Source organism: Liolophura sinensis, chromosome 13 (assembly GCF_032854445.1).
Source record: "Liolophura sinensis isolate JHLJ2023 chromosome 13, CUHK_Ljap_v2, whole genome shotgun sequence".
Lineage (NCBI taxonomy): Eukaryota > Metazoa > Mollusca > Polyplacophora > Chitonida > Chitonidae > Liolophura > Liolophura sinensis.
In genome coordinates this window covers 1,564,788-1,581,807 of record NC_088307.1, presented here as the reverse complement: position 1 = coordinate 1,581,807, position 17,020 = coordinate 1,564,788, and the positions used below count along the sequence as shown (strand labels likewise).

The window sequence follows — 17,020 nt, the reverse complement described above, 5'->3', positions numbered from 1 at the left end:
TACTTACTGTGGATTAAGTAACAGTATTATCGTTAATAGGGATTACATATAGATGTCATTCAGAAAGTGTAATCCCTATTAACGATAATACTGTTACTTAATCCACTTTCTAAATGACATCTATGCCTATCTGATATATTCACCTAAGGGGAGTGACGTCGTTTGTGATCATCAGAGGGGTAATGCATGTTCGCTGTAAAGTCTACTGGTCAACTACCTTCCATTTTTGTGGAAGGCCTGTTGGTCGAGTGGTCTAGACGGTTGACATGTATTGCTGGCGGTTAGGTGCCTGACTCTGAGGTCGTTGGTTCGAAACCCGCAGTGGTCTCAGCCAAATTTCAGCACTAGAATCTGTGCTATATTCAGAAAGTGTAATCCCTATTAACGATAATACTGTTATCTCCCTTTAGGCCTGTTCCATTCGCTCCCAGGCGGCCACGGGAGGAGGTAGTGGCCATTGATGTGTCGTTCCATTCTGACGGGTCGGAAGTTGGGGGTCACATGACCACTCTTTCGTGTCGAAAACAAAATGGCCACCCAATGCTTGAAAAGGTCATATTTTACCACTTTGCTTTGCCACCAGTAAGGCCTATGTGTACAAAATAGTATCACGAAAGCTCCGCAGAAATATTCAGACTGTCTGAAAAACTGAAAGTTATGCAAACCATACTTATACCTCCTCATACAAAATCGTCGTCAATATTAAAGCATCTACAGCTGTCGAATACAAGCCCAGTTTTGTTGGAAGGAAGGGGTACCATGTGATTAATGTGGAAGCCATGTGTGGCCATAAGTCTTAGGTGAGCATTTCAGCTGTCAAAATGTGTGCCGTATTTACAAACACTCGTCACAGGCAAATCACCGACAAGACTTTTTCAATGGGTCAAGGCTGCGACCTGCTTTGCCATAAACAAAAACGCGGGGGTGTGTCTTCGCATAACTTATTCAAGTGGGTGTTAATCATAGAGTTTTGATGAAAATAAACAAAACTATTTGTTACTACAGCCCGTCACAGGCCAGTGCGACACACACACACACACTACCTCTCCATTTTCAGGTGCAAGCAAAATAATTTTTTTAAGTTTTATTATTCTCTTTGTGTTATTTTTGATAATCAGTTATTCAGTATATCTATATATCTGATGTACATTTGTTTACCAGCATCATTGGGAAGTATCCAGGCAGCACCCATGATTCCTTTATTTTCAACAATTCGCATTTGAAAGATCTGGAGAGAACATGGGAAAGGATGGGTTAAGGATTTTACGTTAGGTCATTTTCATTAAACAAGATAGACATCATGGACAGTACTAAGTTTTTATATCACTCCGTTTTCTGTACACGAAGTGGCTGCCTTGATAAAATGAAGAGCAGATTCCAATATGTATGCATGCATTTTTTTTTTAATGAGGTGAACTAGCTTCCTATTTAAACTGGTGGCGTTGCGGAAACATTTCTGGTTTCCATGGCAACTGATCACAAGCTTTTAAGACGTAATCGCAATAGAAGTCAAACCTCTTCAGATAAATGTATTTATTTGATTTGTGTTTACACTACACTCAAAAGTATTTCACTTATACGACGGCGCCCGGCATTATGGTGGAACAAAAATTGGCAAAGGCCGGGGTAACCCACAACCACCAGTAGTTAGCTGGTAGACCTTCCTACGTACAGTTCAGATTTCATATTTTGTGTAGAAGGTTGAACTGCAATTTCCTTTTTCAACTGTTACAGTTTCGATTAAAAAGTTTGAATGGCGTCAAAAACACAGCCTTATCGTTTGACACACACGATTTCCAAATTTGAATAGGCTCTTTCCTGAGTTTCCCACATTCCAAATCTGAAAGGACTGGAGTCAAAACTCAATCCGAGTCGTGAGCAGGCTCATAATAAAATAAAAAACTTCCAGGCACGAAATATTTCCCGTGTATTCTTCAGGTAACTTTTGAGTTTGAAACCCATGTGCGGCGTTTTTATTTATCTTTGGTGATGTACGTACTGTACATTTCAGGCGTGTCAGCCATGCTTTCATATGAAGGACCATCATTTCGAAAATAAACCTAAATTTTCCATGATTGAAACATTGAATTAACAATACCAGTGTGAAGTCTTTGATACCAGTCAATGTATACAATCCTTAATACAATATTCAACCACGACCTTAATTGTAATATACATACACTCATATAAAAGTTAGTTTTTCATCATTAACATTTTTCGTATTTTTTCTAAGGAGTGAAATCGAAAAACGACTTTTAAAATTTTCATCATCATCTAAATAGGGATACCATAGAATGTAATTGGTATCCCACACGTTGTTATATAAGTTAAATGCCATGCCGTCCACTTGCTTGATGGGAGATAAGGGTACTGGGATCGGGGTTGGAGGGCTGTCGACATTGAATGGACACACCAGGGGGACGTCACGAGATGTGATCTTTAACCCCATTCCCATGTCCTCGCTAGTGTAGTAAATGGCGTCGTCAATACCTGAAACCAAAGAACACGTGCTGTCTCACGGAGAATATGTCTTATTTCACAAAGAGCATGTGCTGTTTCACAGAGAACGTGCTACTTCACAAAGAACACGTGCGGTTTCACAGAGAACATGTGTTACTTCACAAAGAACACGTGCTGCTTCACAAAAACCATGTGCTGCTTCACAAAGAAAACGTTTCGCTTCCCAAAGAACATGCGATACTTCAGAGAAAATATGTCTTGGTTCGCAGAGAACATGTGCTGTTTCAACGTGAGCACGTACTTCACAAGAAACATGTGTTGCTTCCCAAAGAGAACAGTTCCGTTTCATAGAGAATATGTCTTGCGTCAAACAAAACATATGCTGATTCAATATGAACATGTGGTTCAAAAAGAACGGGCGTTGTTTCACACAGAACATGTGCTGCTTCACACGGAACATATGCTGCTACAAAATGAACACGTACTTCACAAAGACCACGTGTTGCTTCACAAGGAATCTCTGTTGGGTCAGAGAAGACATATATGCCTATCATATGACGCACTTCATAAAATTCTGATGGGTGCATGGCCCCAAACTGGCCTATTATCAAATGTGAGCATCTGTTAGATCAAAATGAATGCTGTCACTTTTCATCACTAAACCAGTTCAAGAGTGAATTTTGCTGCACTCAAGAAATTTACGAACCCTTTCCGACGGCGTGCATTCGCGAACCTTTCTCGACGCACTCTGCAACCATTCCGACTAAACGATTTCAATACTTGAATTTAAGAATTCACCAGACTAAGTGAATTAAGGAACCATTCCGACTTAATGTGCTGCATGGATAAGAAAAAAATCGGAAGAAAATTTGTTAAACGTAGTTTTGAGAAACGTGGATTACGCAAGAAAGTTGACGTCACTCACCCCGTGGGAGAGCTGACTACACATGGAACTTGACGTTACTTACCGTGGAAGTGCTGGCTGCCGTTCAGTCGTGGGAGGGTGGACTACAGAAAGAACTTGATGTAACTCACCGTGGAAGTGCTGGCTGCCGTTCAGCCCGTGGGGGAGTTGACTGCACATGGAACTTGATGTAACTCACCGTGGAAGTGCTGGCTGCCGTTCATCCTGTGGGAGGGTGGACTACAGAAAAAACTTGATGTAACTCACCGTGGAAGTGCTGGCTGCCGTTCAGCCCGTGGGGGAGTTGACTGCACATGGAACTTGATGTAACTCACCGTGGAAGTGCTGGCTGCCGTTCATCCTGTGGGAGGGTGGACTACAGAAAAAACTTGATGTAACTCACCGTGGAAGTGCTGGCTGCCGTTCAGCCCGTGGGGGAGTTGACTGCACATGGAACTTGATGTAACTCACCGTGGAAGTGCTGGCTGCCGTTCAGCCCGTGGGAGGGTTGACTGCACATGGAACTTGATGTGACTCACCGTGGAAGTGCTGGCTGCCGTTCATCCTGTGGGAGGGTGGACTACAGAAAGAACTTGATGTAACTCACCGTAGAAGTGCTGGCTGCCGTTCAGCCCGTGGGGGAGTTGACTGCACATGAAACTTGATGTAACTCACCGTGGAAGTGCTGGCTGCCGTTCAACCCGACCATCGTGGGGTCGATCAGCTGACCTAATTTAGACATCTTCCAGGACATTCCTGGTTGACTCTCTGGTCGGAACGAGAAGAACATGGCCTCTGGAAGCCGGGTAGCTGTTTTGCTGAACCACTGAAGCGTGATGTCCACTTCTAAGAGGCCTAGAGAACCAGAACGGTGAATCATTGTGAATTCACATCTAATGACCTTTTCCTCTGAGTGAAGTTTTATTCTTTTAATTTTTTTTATTTATTTATTTTTGTTGCTTGACTCGATACTGAGCAACTTTTCACTCATATCAGGGGCAGAGTGCACGCCATAAATGAGTGAATGAACGCTTGGGATTTAACGTCAAATTTTAAGTCATATGAGGGCGAGGAATCATGTTTTCTTGTGGCAGGGCGAGTTCATGCCGCCAGAGTGCTACCGCCACTGAAGTATCATGTCGAAGACACCAGATATGACACCCTACTCACTCACATTATACTGATACCGAGCCAACCAGTCCTGTTCCCTTGCTCTACCGTCTCAGTGCTAAGCGCCAAGTGAGACAGCAACAAGTACCATGTTTAAAATCTTTGGTGAGTGAGTGAGTGCCCGGGGTTTAACGTCATACTCCTCCGCAATTTTTCCTCTTTTAAAGTCTTAGGTGTGACTCGATCAAGGATTGATCCTGGATCTACCGGTCCCGAAGCGGACGCTCTACCAACTGTGCTATCCGGGCCGGTAAAAATAAAATCTTTGGTATGACGCGACCCCGGGTCGAACCCGAGTTCGGGTTTTGCGTGAAATCTGTCCCAACACTATCAGTCAGTGCTGCGTCATTAATTCATCACTGGCAAGTATTTGGCGGTGAAAAACTATTTTGAAAAAACCTTTAAGATTAACACCTTTACTTGACGTCGCAGCGATTTTTCTCTGAAAGTTTCTGAAGAAGTCATGATGTTTACGATGGTGTGTGTGATCCATACCTGGATCGGGAGACCTCCTCACCACGTACTCTAGCCAGATCCTGTCCGGGGCGCCGTAGTATGTGTGTGCCTCTGCCTTCACCAGCTCTATCTTTATCAGGAAGTGACACATGTCGCCTGTGATAAAGGTCAGCAATCAGTTGAATTGTTTAAGGCAAAGAAACTACCAAAGTGAAATTTATACCAAAAGAAAGACCATTTAACACTGTCCTGGAAAGTGGTTCAATTTATTTTTTCTGGATCGAACTCCAGTGGATTTCTCCAATCAAGTAAAATGGTTTTGAATAATCAGATTCTACGTTGGTGTGTAGTGACCCAGAGGGCATCAGTTACGTCACCTTCATATTTTTTCCTAGAAATTGTTCTTTTCAAGGACCATTCGGCGAATGCGTGCAGAAGTCAATATGTACATGCATTTAAAACGATGAAATCGTACGGTCTATGTGTGTCAAGTGACATGTTACGTCACTGGCCCCAATATGGCCACAAAAAGGTCTCCGTAGAATCCAAAGTTCAAAATGCATTTTACTGAGTTGAAAAAAAAATAAAGAAAATAGATAGAACTATTTTTGAGGACAGTTTGTATTGGGCATTCATTCGACATATACTTCACGTTAGTGTTTTCTTGGCTTTTACTATAACCTATATGGATAACTCATCACGTCACGTAAACGTGTCGCAGGTTGCTGTCGGAGGAGGGGGAGATGGGGAGAGGGAGGGAAGGGGGATGTGTACTGCGTACGAACCTGCCAAAAAGTGTTAGGTTCACACGCTCGCAACTGGCAGGCCAGGGATGTTTCAAAACCTGATAAAAAGTGTATTGGTCCATTGACTGATTTATTTGATTTTGGTTTAACGTCACACTCAAGAATATTTAACTTAACAAAAAAAAACCTAACAAACTCTAGTCCGCAAATACTTTACTTACTTTTTTATTAATTTAAATAATTTACTTATTGATATTTTTAATATTACGCAGTTTAACCGAGTAACATGTCACTTACATACGACGGTTTTCGGTCTTAAACCACCATACGTTTGCAAGTAACTGACGAACTGTGGCGTAGATTGCACATGCAACATTGGTGGTTGTGAAATACCCATGAGTATGGCGTAAAACGCCAGTCAAATTAATAAATAAATATGTGAACCTGGTGGAATGCAAGTGGACTTAATATATACCGTAACAACTTACTCATTACATCAACACCCTGTTATCCCCTCCCCCTCCACCTGCTAAATTAACAAATTTCATCTTAATTAGACAAAGGATACAGATAAAAAAAAACTCGTGTCAAACTAACTGATGGTTGCCGTTCTTTGGTATAATCTGGTAATTTGACTCTCCCAGAACTTGGACTCGGGATGAGCGTATTTGTCAGCGTCTATTTTATGAATTCCAGTTCCAAATGTGTTCCCGGGCCGGTAGTTGTACTCCGTTACCATAGCAGCAAAGTCTTGTTCGTCATACGTCCGGTAGAGGAATTCCGCCAGGGAATTGGATCCATTAGCCCACGTGATCTGATGAGGCAAAAATGTATATTGTGCCTTTGGGACAGTCACTCCTTAGACTAAGTATGTCACTCAACCTCATAGCTAAAGAGGAGATAAAATTATGTTAATGTTTTTAAGGTATAAAATACTACCTAGTGTACTAACGATTGTATGTGTACAGCCCATTTACACATTTTGATGACAAATTGTTATCGTACAGCCTACCAACACATTCTGATGACAAATTGTTAGTGTACAGCCTACCAACACATTCTGATGACAAATTGTTACTGTACAGCCTACCCACACATTCAGATGACAAATTTTTACTGTACAGGTTACTCATACATTCTGATGACAAAGTGTTAGTGTACAGCCTACCCACACATTCTAATGGCAAATTGTTAGTGTACAGCCTACCCATACGTTCTGATGACAAATTGTTGCTGTACAGCCTACCCACACATTCAGATGACAAATTATTACTGTACAGCGTGCCCACACAGTCTGATCAAAAATTGTTAGTGCACAGCTTACCCACACATTCTAATGACAAATTGTTACTGTACAGTCTGTCCACACATTCTGATGACAAATTGTTACTGTACAGCGTGCCCACACAGTCTGATCAAAAATTGTTAGTGCACAGCTTACCCACACATTCTAATGACAAATTGTTACTGTACAGTCTGTCCACACATTCTGATGACAAATTGTTAGTATACAGCCTATCCACACGTTCTAATGACAAATTGTTATTGTACAGCCTGCCCACACAATCTGATGACAAATTGTCAGTATACAGCCTGCCTATACATTCTGATGTCAAACTGGTACTGTACAGCCTGCCCACACAATTTGATGACAAAATTGTTGTTGCACAGCCTTCTCATACGTTCTGATGTCAAACTGTTACTGTACAGCCTGCCAACAAAATTGTTGCTGTACAGCCTTCCCATACGTTCTGATGTCAAACTGTTACTGTACAGCCTACCCACACAGTCTGGTCATAAGTAGATCTAAGCATGGATCATTTCGACTAAATCACGACGTGCACCTACCTGGCTCACTGTGTCATACAGATATTTGATTTGACCCCCGGGCCCGAAGGAAAGTTTTATTCCTCTTGTCGGACAGGAAAACATGTTGTCTGGTGTGTACGGAATTTCCACGTATTCTGAAAACACGACCATAATTGTCGGGTGCCAAATGGTGTGCGCTTTAATTTTACCACGAGTTCATTTCGAAGTCTCAAGCAAGACTATCCTGCCTTTGATATTATGGTATTATATTGTAGCTCATAAAAAAACAGAGGGTTACATTTTCGAAACACCAAAAAGTCTTTAAAAATCTGCACAAAGAAGTTTCTAGGTGGGTAAATGATTACATTCCAGGTTTCAGGACTATCAATTCCCGGAGTTGATGTTAACATCATGTGTAGAGCTGTAATGTTTGACTAAACAGATATTTGCATTTGTATGGCTTACGCTATTTACCAAGCATGTGTATTGCAGGTTACATCTGTGAACTTTCGCACAGCCTCTAGCAAGATCTATTAACTGACGCTTCGCGTAAGTGAGTTTTACACTTCCGCATAGTCTCCAGATCTATTAACTGACACTTCGCTTGAGTTTTACACTTTGGCATATTCTCTAGATATTAACTGTCACTTCGCATAAGTGAGCTTTACACTTCCGCATAGTCTTTAGATCTAGTAACTGACACTTCGCGTAAGTGAGTTTTACACTTCCGAATAGTCTCTAGATCTATTAACTGACACTTCGCGTAAGTGAGTTTTATACTTCCGCACAGTCTTTAGATCTAGTAACTGACACTTCGCGTAAGTGAGTTTTACACTTCCGAAGAGTCTCTAGATCTATTAACTGACACCTCGCTTGAGTTTTACACTTTGGCATATTCTCTAGATATTAACTGTCACTTCGCATAAGTGAGCTTTACACTTCCGCATAGTCTTTAGATCTAGTAACTGACACTTCGCGTAAGTGAGTTTTACACTTCCGAATAGTCTCTAGATCTATTAACTGACACTTCGCGTAAGTGAGTTTTACACTTCCGAAGAGTCTCTAGATCTATTAACTGACACCTCGCTTGAGTTTTACACTTTGGCATATTCTCTAGATATTAACTGTCACTTCGCATAAGTGAGCTTTACACTTCCGCATAGTCTTTAGACCTAGCGACTGACAATTTGCGTAAGTGAATTTTACACTTCCGCATAGCTTCTAGATCTATTATCTGACACTTTGAGCAAGTGGGTTTACACCTTACACTAAAATCTAGCACTTTGAAGGCGTGGAAAAGGAGCTTACTCCCAGTCCTACCGTCTTTGTCCGGTTTAGGCTCTTGCGGTGCCAAATCTGCCAAATTTGTCTTTATTTCTTCCACAACTGAGTGGTTTCCCAACGTCTCCACGGCTAACTGGTTGAAGCGACGCTGTTCAGCCCACGCCGCAGAACTGTTCTTGAAATTAGCACCTTATCAACATACATACAATCTGTACAGGAATCTGCCATGGTAATTCTGTGTCGCGTATTGGTATTCCATTGTGCTATGTCGGTAAAGACTAGTTTCCTCAATTAGGTATACATCTTACTTTTACTTACGGGTAGTTGATTTTCCATTTGTTACTCTGAATTCTGAATTATACACATAATACAATAGTTATCATTTGATGACTATGCACAGTGAATAAAGGGGTGCGTCTTTACCCAATGCGTTATTTACATTTACGCCTGATAATAACGGTTACCTGATCATGGCTACAGTGCCATTTGTAACGTATTAAGCTTTACGCCTAATTTAACTTTTAACACAACTTTGAACTATATCCGGGACAAGAGGTATATACTGTTTTTAAAAATACCCAGAAGTTCAGAACACTCGGCTTTAAATAGATAACGTTTCCACCTGCCCTTCTGTACCTGATTTTGCTTTCTGGAAGTCTGTGTTGGTCCAGTTGACATTATCGTTAACTCCTGGTAGTCCCCATGTGTGTTCCGGGGGTTTAATGAGGAACCGGACGGCCCCGGAAATCCTGGCGTCCCGGCTGTCACAGTCACCTGCAAAATATGGAAGGTCAGGCTGATACAAGAACAATCATAGGTAGCTTCGGCTACGACTTTAAGTCAGGAGATTGTGAGAACAGCACATGGTCGATGGTTTCGTCCTGGAGCTCCGGTTTCCTCCGCCCAGAAACCTGAACAGCGTCGTATGAGTGAAAAGGAACGGCCAATGTTCGGTAAAATTGAAGCCTCATGTCCAACATTCGCGTACCACTCAGAGTCCATGAAGGGCCTTCCAATTTGATAACCCCAAGACAAATTTACAAACAACTTAAAACACCATGCAGTTCAAAAAGGAATATGAGAAAAATCATACCGGCTACGACACAAGACATAAGAGTGTCGCTAATTGTTCGGTATTCCGCCATTTTCCTAGGATCGGAGGCCACGCCCATAATCCATGTGTCACCGATCTCCTGACTGTAGACTGGTAGCTTATTCACGTTCGGCAAAATGGCCTCCACAAAGTTCTCAAAGGTCGAGGCCTTAATGGTGGCCTCAGGAAATTCAGCTTCCAGGATGCCGTAGTTTTCTATAATTTCCTGTTTGTGCACAAAGGAAAGGAAAAACATAAAATATGTGTCCTTTTCCAGAAATAATCACCTACCATTTTACAATATTCCGAAACCGTCAGACAATAAGTTGCATTTCGTTGCCAGTGTATAATTCATCTGAATCTCGAGATGATTAGTACACTTCTACGTAACAGCTCTGAAACCGGCGAGAGCGTATCATACGTAGTACCGGTAAAGCTTTTTGACCATTTTTATACTGGTTTATTATCGTTTTACAAAATCCTATTTTTCTCAGATGCATCTCACACATGTACAAAGGGCCCCCCCACGTCTCCCATCCACTAACTGTTATTTTATTTATTGATTTCATTAGTGTTTTACGCCGTACTCGGGCAGAGTCCGGGGGTAAACCCGTGGCCATTCGCAGCTTGCTGGGAGACTTTCCCACGTACGACCGGAGAGAAAGCCGGCATAAACTGGACTTGAACTCACAGCGACCGCATTGGGGAGATCCTCCTGGATCAATGCGCCGCGCTGGCGTGCTAGCCCCTTGGCCACAGAGGGCCCCCTAAATGTTAACTGACCTGCTATTTGCTATTGTTGGCTGCTTTTTTGATTGGTTTTAACACAGATTTTGTGATGTTCAGTCACATCACGGTCATGCTGTACAATATATATATATATATATATATATATATATATATATATATATATATATATATATATATATATATATATATATAATTGGCCGGTGGCAATGGCGATATGTCTATAGTGCTGCCTCAGTGGAACGCCATGCACAAGACATATAACATAACGTTCCAGTCTGTCACACGATACAGACCTGGGATTTGTGCCACAGAGTAGTCGATCGTAGGTCAAGTTGATTGTAACTGCCGTGTATCTTTAACACGTGTTATCATGGTAGCTATGATTTCCTTACCTCAAGATAGTTTTGTGGATCAGGATGTAAGTACTTGCTTCATACCATAATAGTGCATGAACGCCAACGAAGAATGATGATAACCAGGTAATAACTCGTCAGGCGTAACTCGTCCAGGGTATCCAGCGTACATTACTACAGTTGCACGTCCTCTCATTTGTATGCAATGATACACTACACTTTTATCGTTTGCTTTATTTATACCGGCTTCTATGCAAGGCTACATTCTGTGCCAGATTGTCTTTTTCCACCGATACTATTTCACCTACTTACCGTTATATTTACTGGAGGGCCGCTGTTATCCGTCCGAAAGGCGAAGCACAGCGCATGATTCAAACTGTTTGTGGTGATGCAGTCATCACGTGACAGACCGCCTGGTTGCCTCGGTGACGGGCCTGGATTCAGCGGGTAGCCACCTGTGGGTAAATGATGCCCAATGCACGAGTTGTACCCAGTAAAACTTATAGAGTTTGTCAGTAAGTAATTTACTTGTATCCTGCAAAGTTTGGCACACCCACTTGTGGTCGCCAGTGCATACAACCAGAAATATATTCTTCTTGTACGATCTTCTTGTGGCGAAAGTCAGATAGGCGACTGTTTAAGAACAAGAAAAGCGTCCAATAAATTGAACTGTAAATATTATGATTAATCCGCGCAGTCCAAGCTGATTGGCCAAAGAATGTACAGTTATTACCGTGATAATTAATTATTCAGGGAGTGCTGGTGTGCCACACCTACCTGGGTGCCACATGGCTATAGCGGAAAACTGCCCAAACTCCCAGAGGAACACCCCCTGGGGCACGGCGGGCGGGGCAGTGTCCGGGTTGACCCCCACGGAGACGGCGAGCACCTGCTTCTTCACCAGGGTTGGGATGACAGCCTGACTCATGCCTAAACAGAAAACGAAAAATACATTTAAGGAGTTTTATTGAAAGTGGAATTTCATTTATGAAATACTGAGTTACTCTACCGCATGAAATTATATCACTCTTAACTGGCTTTAGTATGCGAAAGATTTGGGTTCAAATCCAAATCAATTAAAACCTTTGGCTTAAAAATTGGCAATCTTGGTGCCAAAGCTTCTTGGTTTGGTGCTCAGGCCACTCGCTTGTAGGCTTGGCGTCACTATGATGTTGGATGTTATATTGGATGCTTCAGTAAGGCTAAACTACAGGTAGTCAGCACAGGGAGTCAAGTTGTCAGGAATGAGAGTCATGTAGTCAATACTAATAATCAGGCAATCAACACTGGGAGTCAGGTACTCAGCCTTGGTGGTCAGGTAGTCAGCATTGGGGGCCAGGTAGGCGTCATTGGGAGTCAGGTAGTCAGCATTGGGAGGGAGATACTCAGCTATGGGAGTCAGATAGTCAGCATTGGTAATCAGGTAGACAATATTGGAAGCCAGATAGTCAACCCAGGGAGTCAGACAGGATTGGGAGTCAGGTAATCAACACTGGGAGTCAGATAGTCAGCACAGAGAGACAGCAGTGGGAGTCAGATAGTCGACATTGGGAGTCAGACAGCACAGGTTGTCAGCAATGGGAGTCATAAGGTCAGCACTAGGAGTCAGAGACACCGTCGTGAGAACACAGACATGCTACAAGGAGACACCGTCGTGACATAACTGACATGCTACAAGGAAACACCGTCGTGAGAACACAGGCATGCTACAAGGAGACACCGTCGTGATATAACGAGCATGCTTCAAGGAAACACCGTCGTGATATAACGGGCATACTACAAGGAGACACCGTCGTGATATAACGAGCATGCTACAAGGAGACACCGTCGTGAGAACACAGACATGCTACAAGGAGACACCGTCGTGACATAACTGGCATGCTACAAGGAAACACCGTCGTGAGAACACAGGCATGCCACAAGGAGACACCGTCGTGATATAACGAGCATGCTTCAAGGAAACACCGTCGTGATATAACGGGCTTACTACAAGGAGACACCGTCGTGATATAACAAGCATGCTACAAGGAAACACCGTCGTGATATAACGGGCATGCTACAAGGAGACACCGTCGTGATATAACAGGCATGTTACAAGGAGACACCGTCGTGAGAGCACGGGCATGCTACAAGGAGTTAACTGGAGTAAATAAATTGGGTTACAAAATCTTCTCTAAAAGTGAGTATATTTTATAGTCCACTGGCTGTCTCAAAATAAGTTTGGAACAAAAAATATAAAAGAAATGAATTCTCAGAAAAACAGTTGCGAAGTGGTTTTGCCGATCGGCAAGAAACATTCCAGAGACTAACCCGGGACGTCCCTCTGACTGAGTGTTCGGAATCGTCGGTCAATGCCAAACCTGCTGTCAAGGTCAAGGCTGATGTTCAAACTCATCTCGAACAACATCTCGTTCATGTTTTCAGGCTGCATGTTCATTGGTCCAGCATGCCACGTGATATCTCCCAGGCGCACCGCGCGCTCAAACGTCGCCAGCTCGTCCGATGTAGGACACTGGTGGGGCAAAGGACGGTAAAGGCTTACAGTTCTAAGTAAGACGAATGTCATTTCCGAGAACGCCAAAATTATTTTTTGAAGAGTGAACGTCCCATTTAGTTCAAGTATAGCTGTATTCATTTTCATTCTATTTACATGTCTCATACATTGCTATTTTTTTAGTCAAAATTAAGTAAAACTTCTGTATAAATGTAGGTATGAATGATTTATGGGTACACTTTCTTCCATTCATCTCAAACTGCTACAAAAAGAATAACCTATTTCTTGACTGTCTAGTAATACTTCACTACGACTTTCTAGTAATACTTCATCACGACTCTTTAGCAATACTTCCCGACTTCCTAGTAATACTTCATCATACCCTCTTAGTAATACTTCACCACGACTTTCTTGTAATACTTCACCATGACTTTCTCATAATACTTCATTACGTCTTTCTAGTAATACTTCACCACGACCTTCTAGTAATACTTCATCACGACTCTTTAGCAACACATCACGACTTCCTAGTAATACTTCATCATACCCTTTTAGTAATACTTCACCACGACTTTCTTGTAATACTTCACCATGACTTTCTCATAATACTTCATTACGTCTTTCTAGTAATACTTCACCACGATCTTCTAGTAATACTTCATCACGACTCTTTAGCAATACTTTGCGACTTCCCAATAATACTCTATCATGACCTTCTAGTAATACATGATTATGACTTTCTGGTAATACTTCATCACCAAAAGACAGTCCAATTTACAATGTTAACTGTTCGACGAATGGCCACACCATTATAATTTAAAACTTACATTATATTGACACAATCTGGTATTCATTTCAAATCATTACACTCACCGTTTGAGAAGCCACCTAAGAATGATCTCATTTTATGTGTCCCAAAATATTTTTCAAGGGACGAGTAAAATTGAAGGGTAAGCTTTAAAGATTTCATTGTTTGCATTCCACAGTTCCTCGCCCACAATTTCTCCAATATCTCCTGGTCAGCAACTTGCGAATTGTGATGGGTTTTACCCGGGCTCTGTCTGCTTTCCTTCCATCATAATGTTGACCACCGCCTTATAAGTCAAATATTCTTGAGTACGGCATAAAACACCAATCAAATAAATAAATAAATAAATAACGCAGACGAAGAAATTAGTGCTGTAAGGAGCCTAGTGATGCCGTCTGTATCTACAATACTCAGCTGTGATGTATATCATGACCTGAAATGTCCAATCACATCACCAGTTCTATGTCTGTCATACATTTACCTGCAGTTTGATTCCGTTCAGAACAAGGTTCGGGGGACAGTCCACGTACAGGCTGGTCACCCAGGGGTGAGTGGTGTAGATAAAGCCTCTCTCGTACTTCTTCTTCCTCAGGGTGTCCGCCAGGGCGGCGGCCCGTGGGAAGTACTCCTTGAAGTATTTGTTGAGGATGTTGTTGATGAAACCAGTCTGAGGGGATATGCCGTTATAACCAATGTCTGTGAAGAAAGATATCAATATTACAGTGGAATCATGAATCAGATGAGAAGAAATACTATTACAACATCCTGTGAAAAAATACCATTGTCTCAGTATAATTATGAACCCAGAGGAGAAGAAATACCATTGTCTTAGTTTAATTATGAACCCAGAGGAGAAGAAATTCCGTTGTAGCCAACATCTGCAGAAGACAATACCAATGTCTCAGTAACCAAGATGTGATGAAACAAACACCTGATGTTAAAGATACCAATGTATCAGTGTAATTCTTGGGATAAACAAGATGTTACGAAATACCGGGTTGTAACCAAAATCTCGGGAAATACTGGGATATGTAGATAAACTAAAATAAGAAGAAATGCCGTTGTAATCAACATTTGAAGAGAAAATATGCCATTAGCATCATACAACTTGTTATTTCAAATGAAAGCTTCGATATTTCGATATAGCTTCAAAAGAAAATCTTTTGAACTTTGTTATGTCTTTACTGAATTTCAGTTTTCACTGAAATGTAATTATATTTAAGCTGAAAATTGTAGATATACAAAATTAGTGCTTGTTATTATATATATCACCATGTGCGCAAAATAATCGACGTCAAATAACGTCACATATTTAACACATGCAAAAGGGTAATTTCTCTTACCAAGATGATTCATGAAGATCACGTGAACAGTGTCAATATCTTCCGCCTTCTCCGTGGTCACTCGAGATCGCACGAGAAGACAACACAGCAGGATCCATTTAGATATTACAGCCTAGGGAAACACAGTTATTTATCAGTAAATTCAGTAAAACTTAAATTATTCCAGTTTTACTGAATTTAAATGAAAACTTAATTTATTTATTTGATTGGTGTTTCATGAGTGCTCAAGAATATTTCAGTTATAAAACTGTGCAGAGCAGGGGGTAAACAGAAAGGCTTGAACCCCAAATAAATAAATAAATAAATACGACTGAAGCTAAGGTACAGTATCCATTGTCTTTCTAATCCATGTGTAAAATCTTTTCTGATAACAAACGAAATCACGTCCAGTTTCTTATTACGGTGGTGTAGAGGAGTGCACGAGGTCAAGGTTATCTCTTTGAACATAAGCCCATGAAGATAAAAATATAAGTAGAGTTACATATACGTACCATATTGTGGTGTCAGGGCCGATAACTCTTGTGGTGAGACTACGCTTCACAAATGATTCTTGTCTGCGCTGATATGGGTTCTGTTAGGTATGACGTGGGACAGACCGTCAGTCTGTTAGATCAGGCAGAAGCAGCGCTATTCCGAGACTCAACCGGTAGAGATACCTGTGTACTGGTTCCGATGAGATTTTATCACTGCGAGCACACCCCTTCACACCTCTGAACATCATGTGTTAAACTGGACACATGCACGGAACACCTTTGTACAGCTGCTGGCGTTTATCGCGCAATACCTGATCACCAGCATGTTCTGCAAACTAGGTCACGGGGTTAAAGTATGTGTCTGTATGAACAGTGAGCCCGGATCGTCTGTACTGCACTGGGGAGATCTATACAGCCTACTGCAGCGGATACAACGTACACAGAACGATCCATGTGGGTCAGGATGTATATGTATGTATTACAATGGGAAATACATCTGCTTCAAGTGAGTTTGACTCAACATGCTAACATTTTATGCAGCAGTTGTCTACGATAAGTAGATCAAGAAGATCCAATCAACTAAATGGGTTCAAACGAACCATTTTACACGAGCTTTGATAAACTCACAAATTTACAATCAGATGTTAACTTAGACCATCTCCAGAGCAATCATATCCGTAAGCCACGTAAGCTACAGTACCCAGCTAGGGTGATTTGTTTCCCGCTCTTTTCTTGCATATTAGTTCGGTCATATCACATCCATATTTGCCTAGGGTACAGCAGGTGAGATATCGTGATATGGACATCAGATGTAATGAGTGACCTGGACACCAAATGCACTGTACTATCTCGAAACGGACACCAGATGCACTGAGCG

At 41.7% G+C, this 17,020-nt stretch overlaps 1 protein-coding gene across 1 annotated transcript; it reads right to left on the bottom strand.

Annotated features, from left to right (window-relative positions):
- Positions 1-1,422: 1,422 nt before the first annotated feature.
- LOC135480622 (uncharacterized) lies at positions 1,423-16,445 on the bottom strand. The gene is made up of 14 exons (XM_064760508.1): positions 16,162-16,445; positions 15,671-15,782; positions 14,809-15,023; positions 13,336-13,537; positions 11,803-11,955; positions 11,338-11,480; positions 9,923-10,148; positions 9,466-9,603; positions 8,866-9,018; positions 7,585-7,700; positions 6,334-6,550; positions 5,030-5,146; positions 4,040-4,219; positions 1,423-2,490 (listed from the first exon to the last, which is right to left on the bottom strand). Exons 1-14 carry the CDS (start codon positions 16,162-16,164, stop codon positions 2,183-2,185), a joined length of 2,283 nt encoding a protein of 760 aa, XP_064616578.1. The 5' UTR covers positions 16,165-16,445; the 3' UTR covers positions 1,423-2,182.
- Positions 16,446-17,020: the final 575 nt, after the last annotated feature.

Coding starts and splice junctions, on each gene's coding strand:
- LOC135480622 (XM_064760508.1), bottom strand. Junction 15,024..15,670: donor GATCTTCATGAATCATCTTG/GTAAGAGAAATT, acceptor CTTTCTTCACAG/ACATTGGTTATAACGGCATA. Junction 11,956..13,335: donor CAGTCAGAGGGACGTCCCGG/GTTAGTCTCTGG, acceptor TTTTCTGTTTAG/GCATGAGTCAGGCTGTCATC.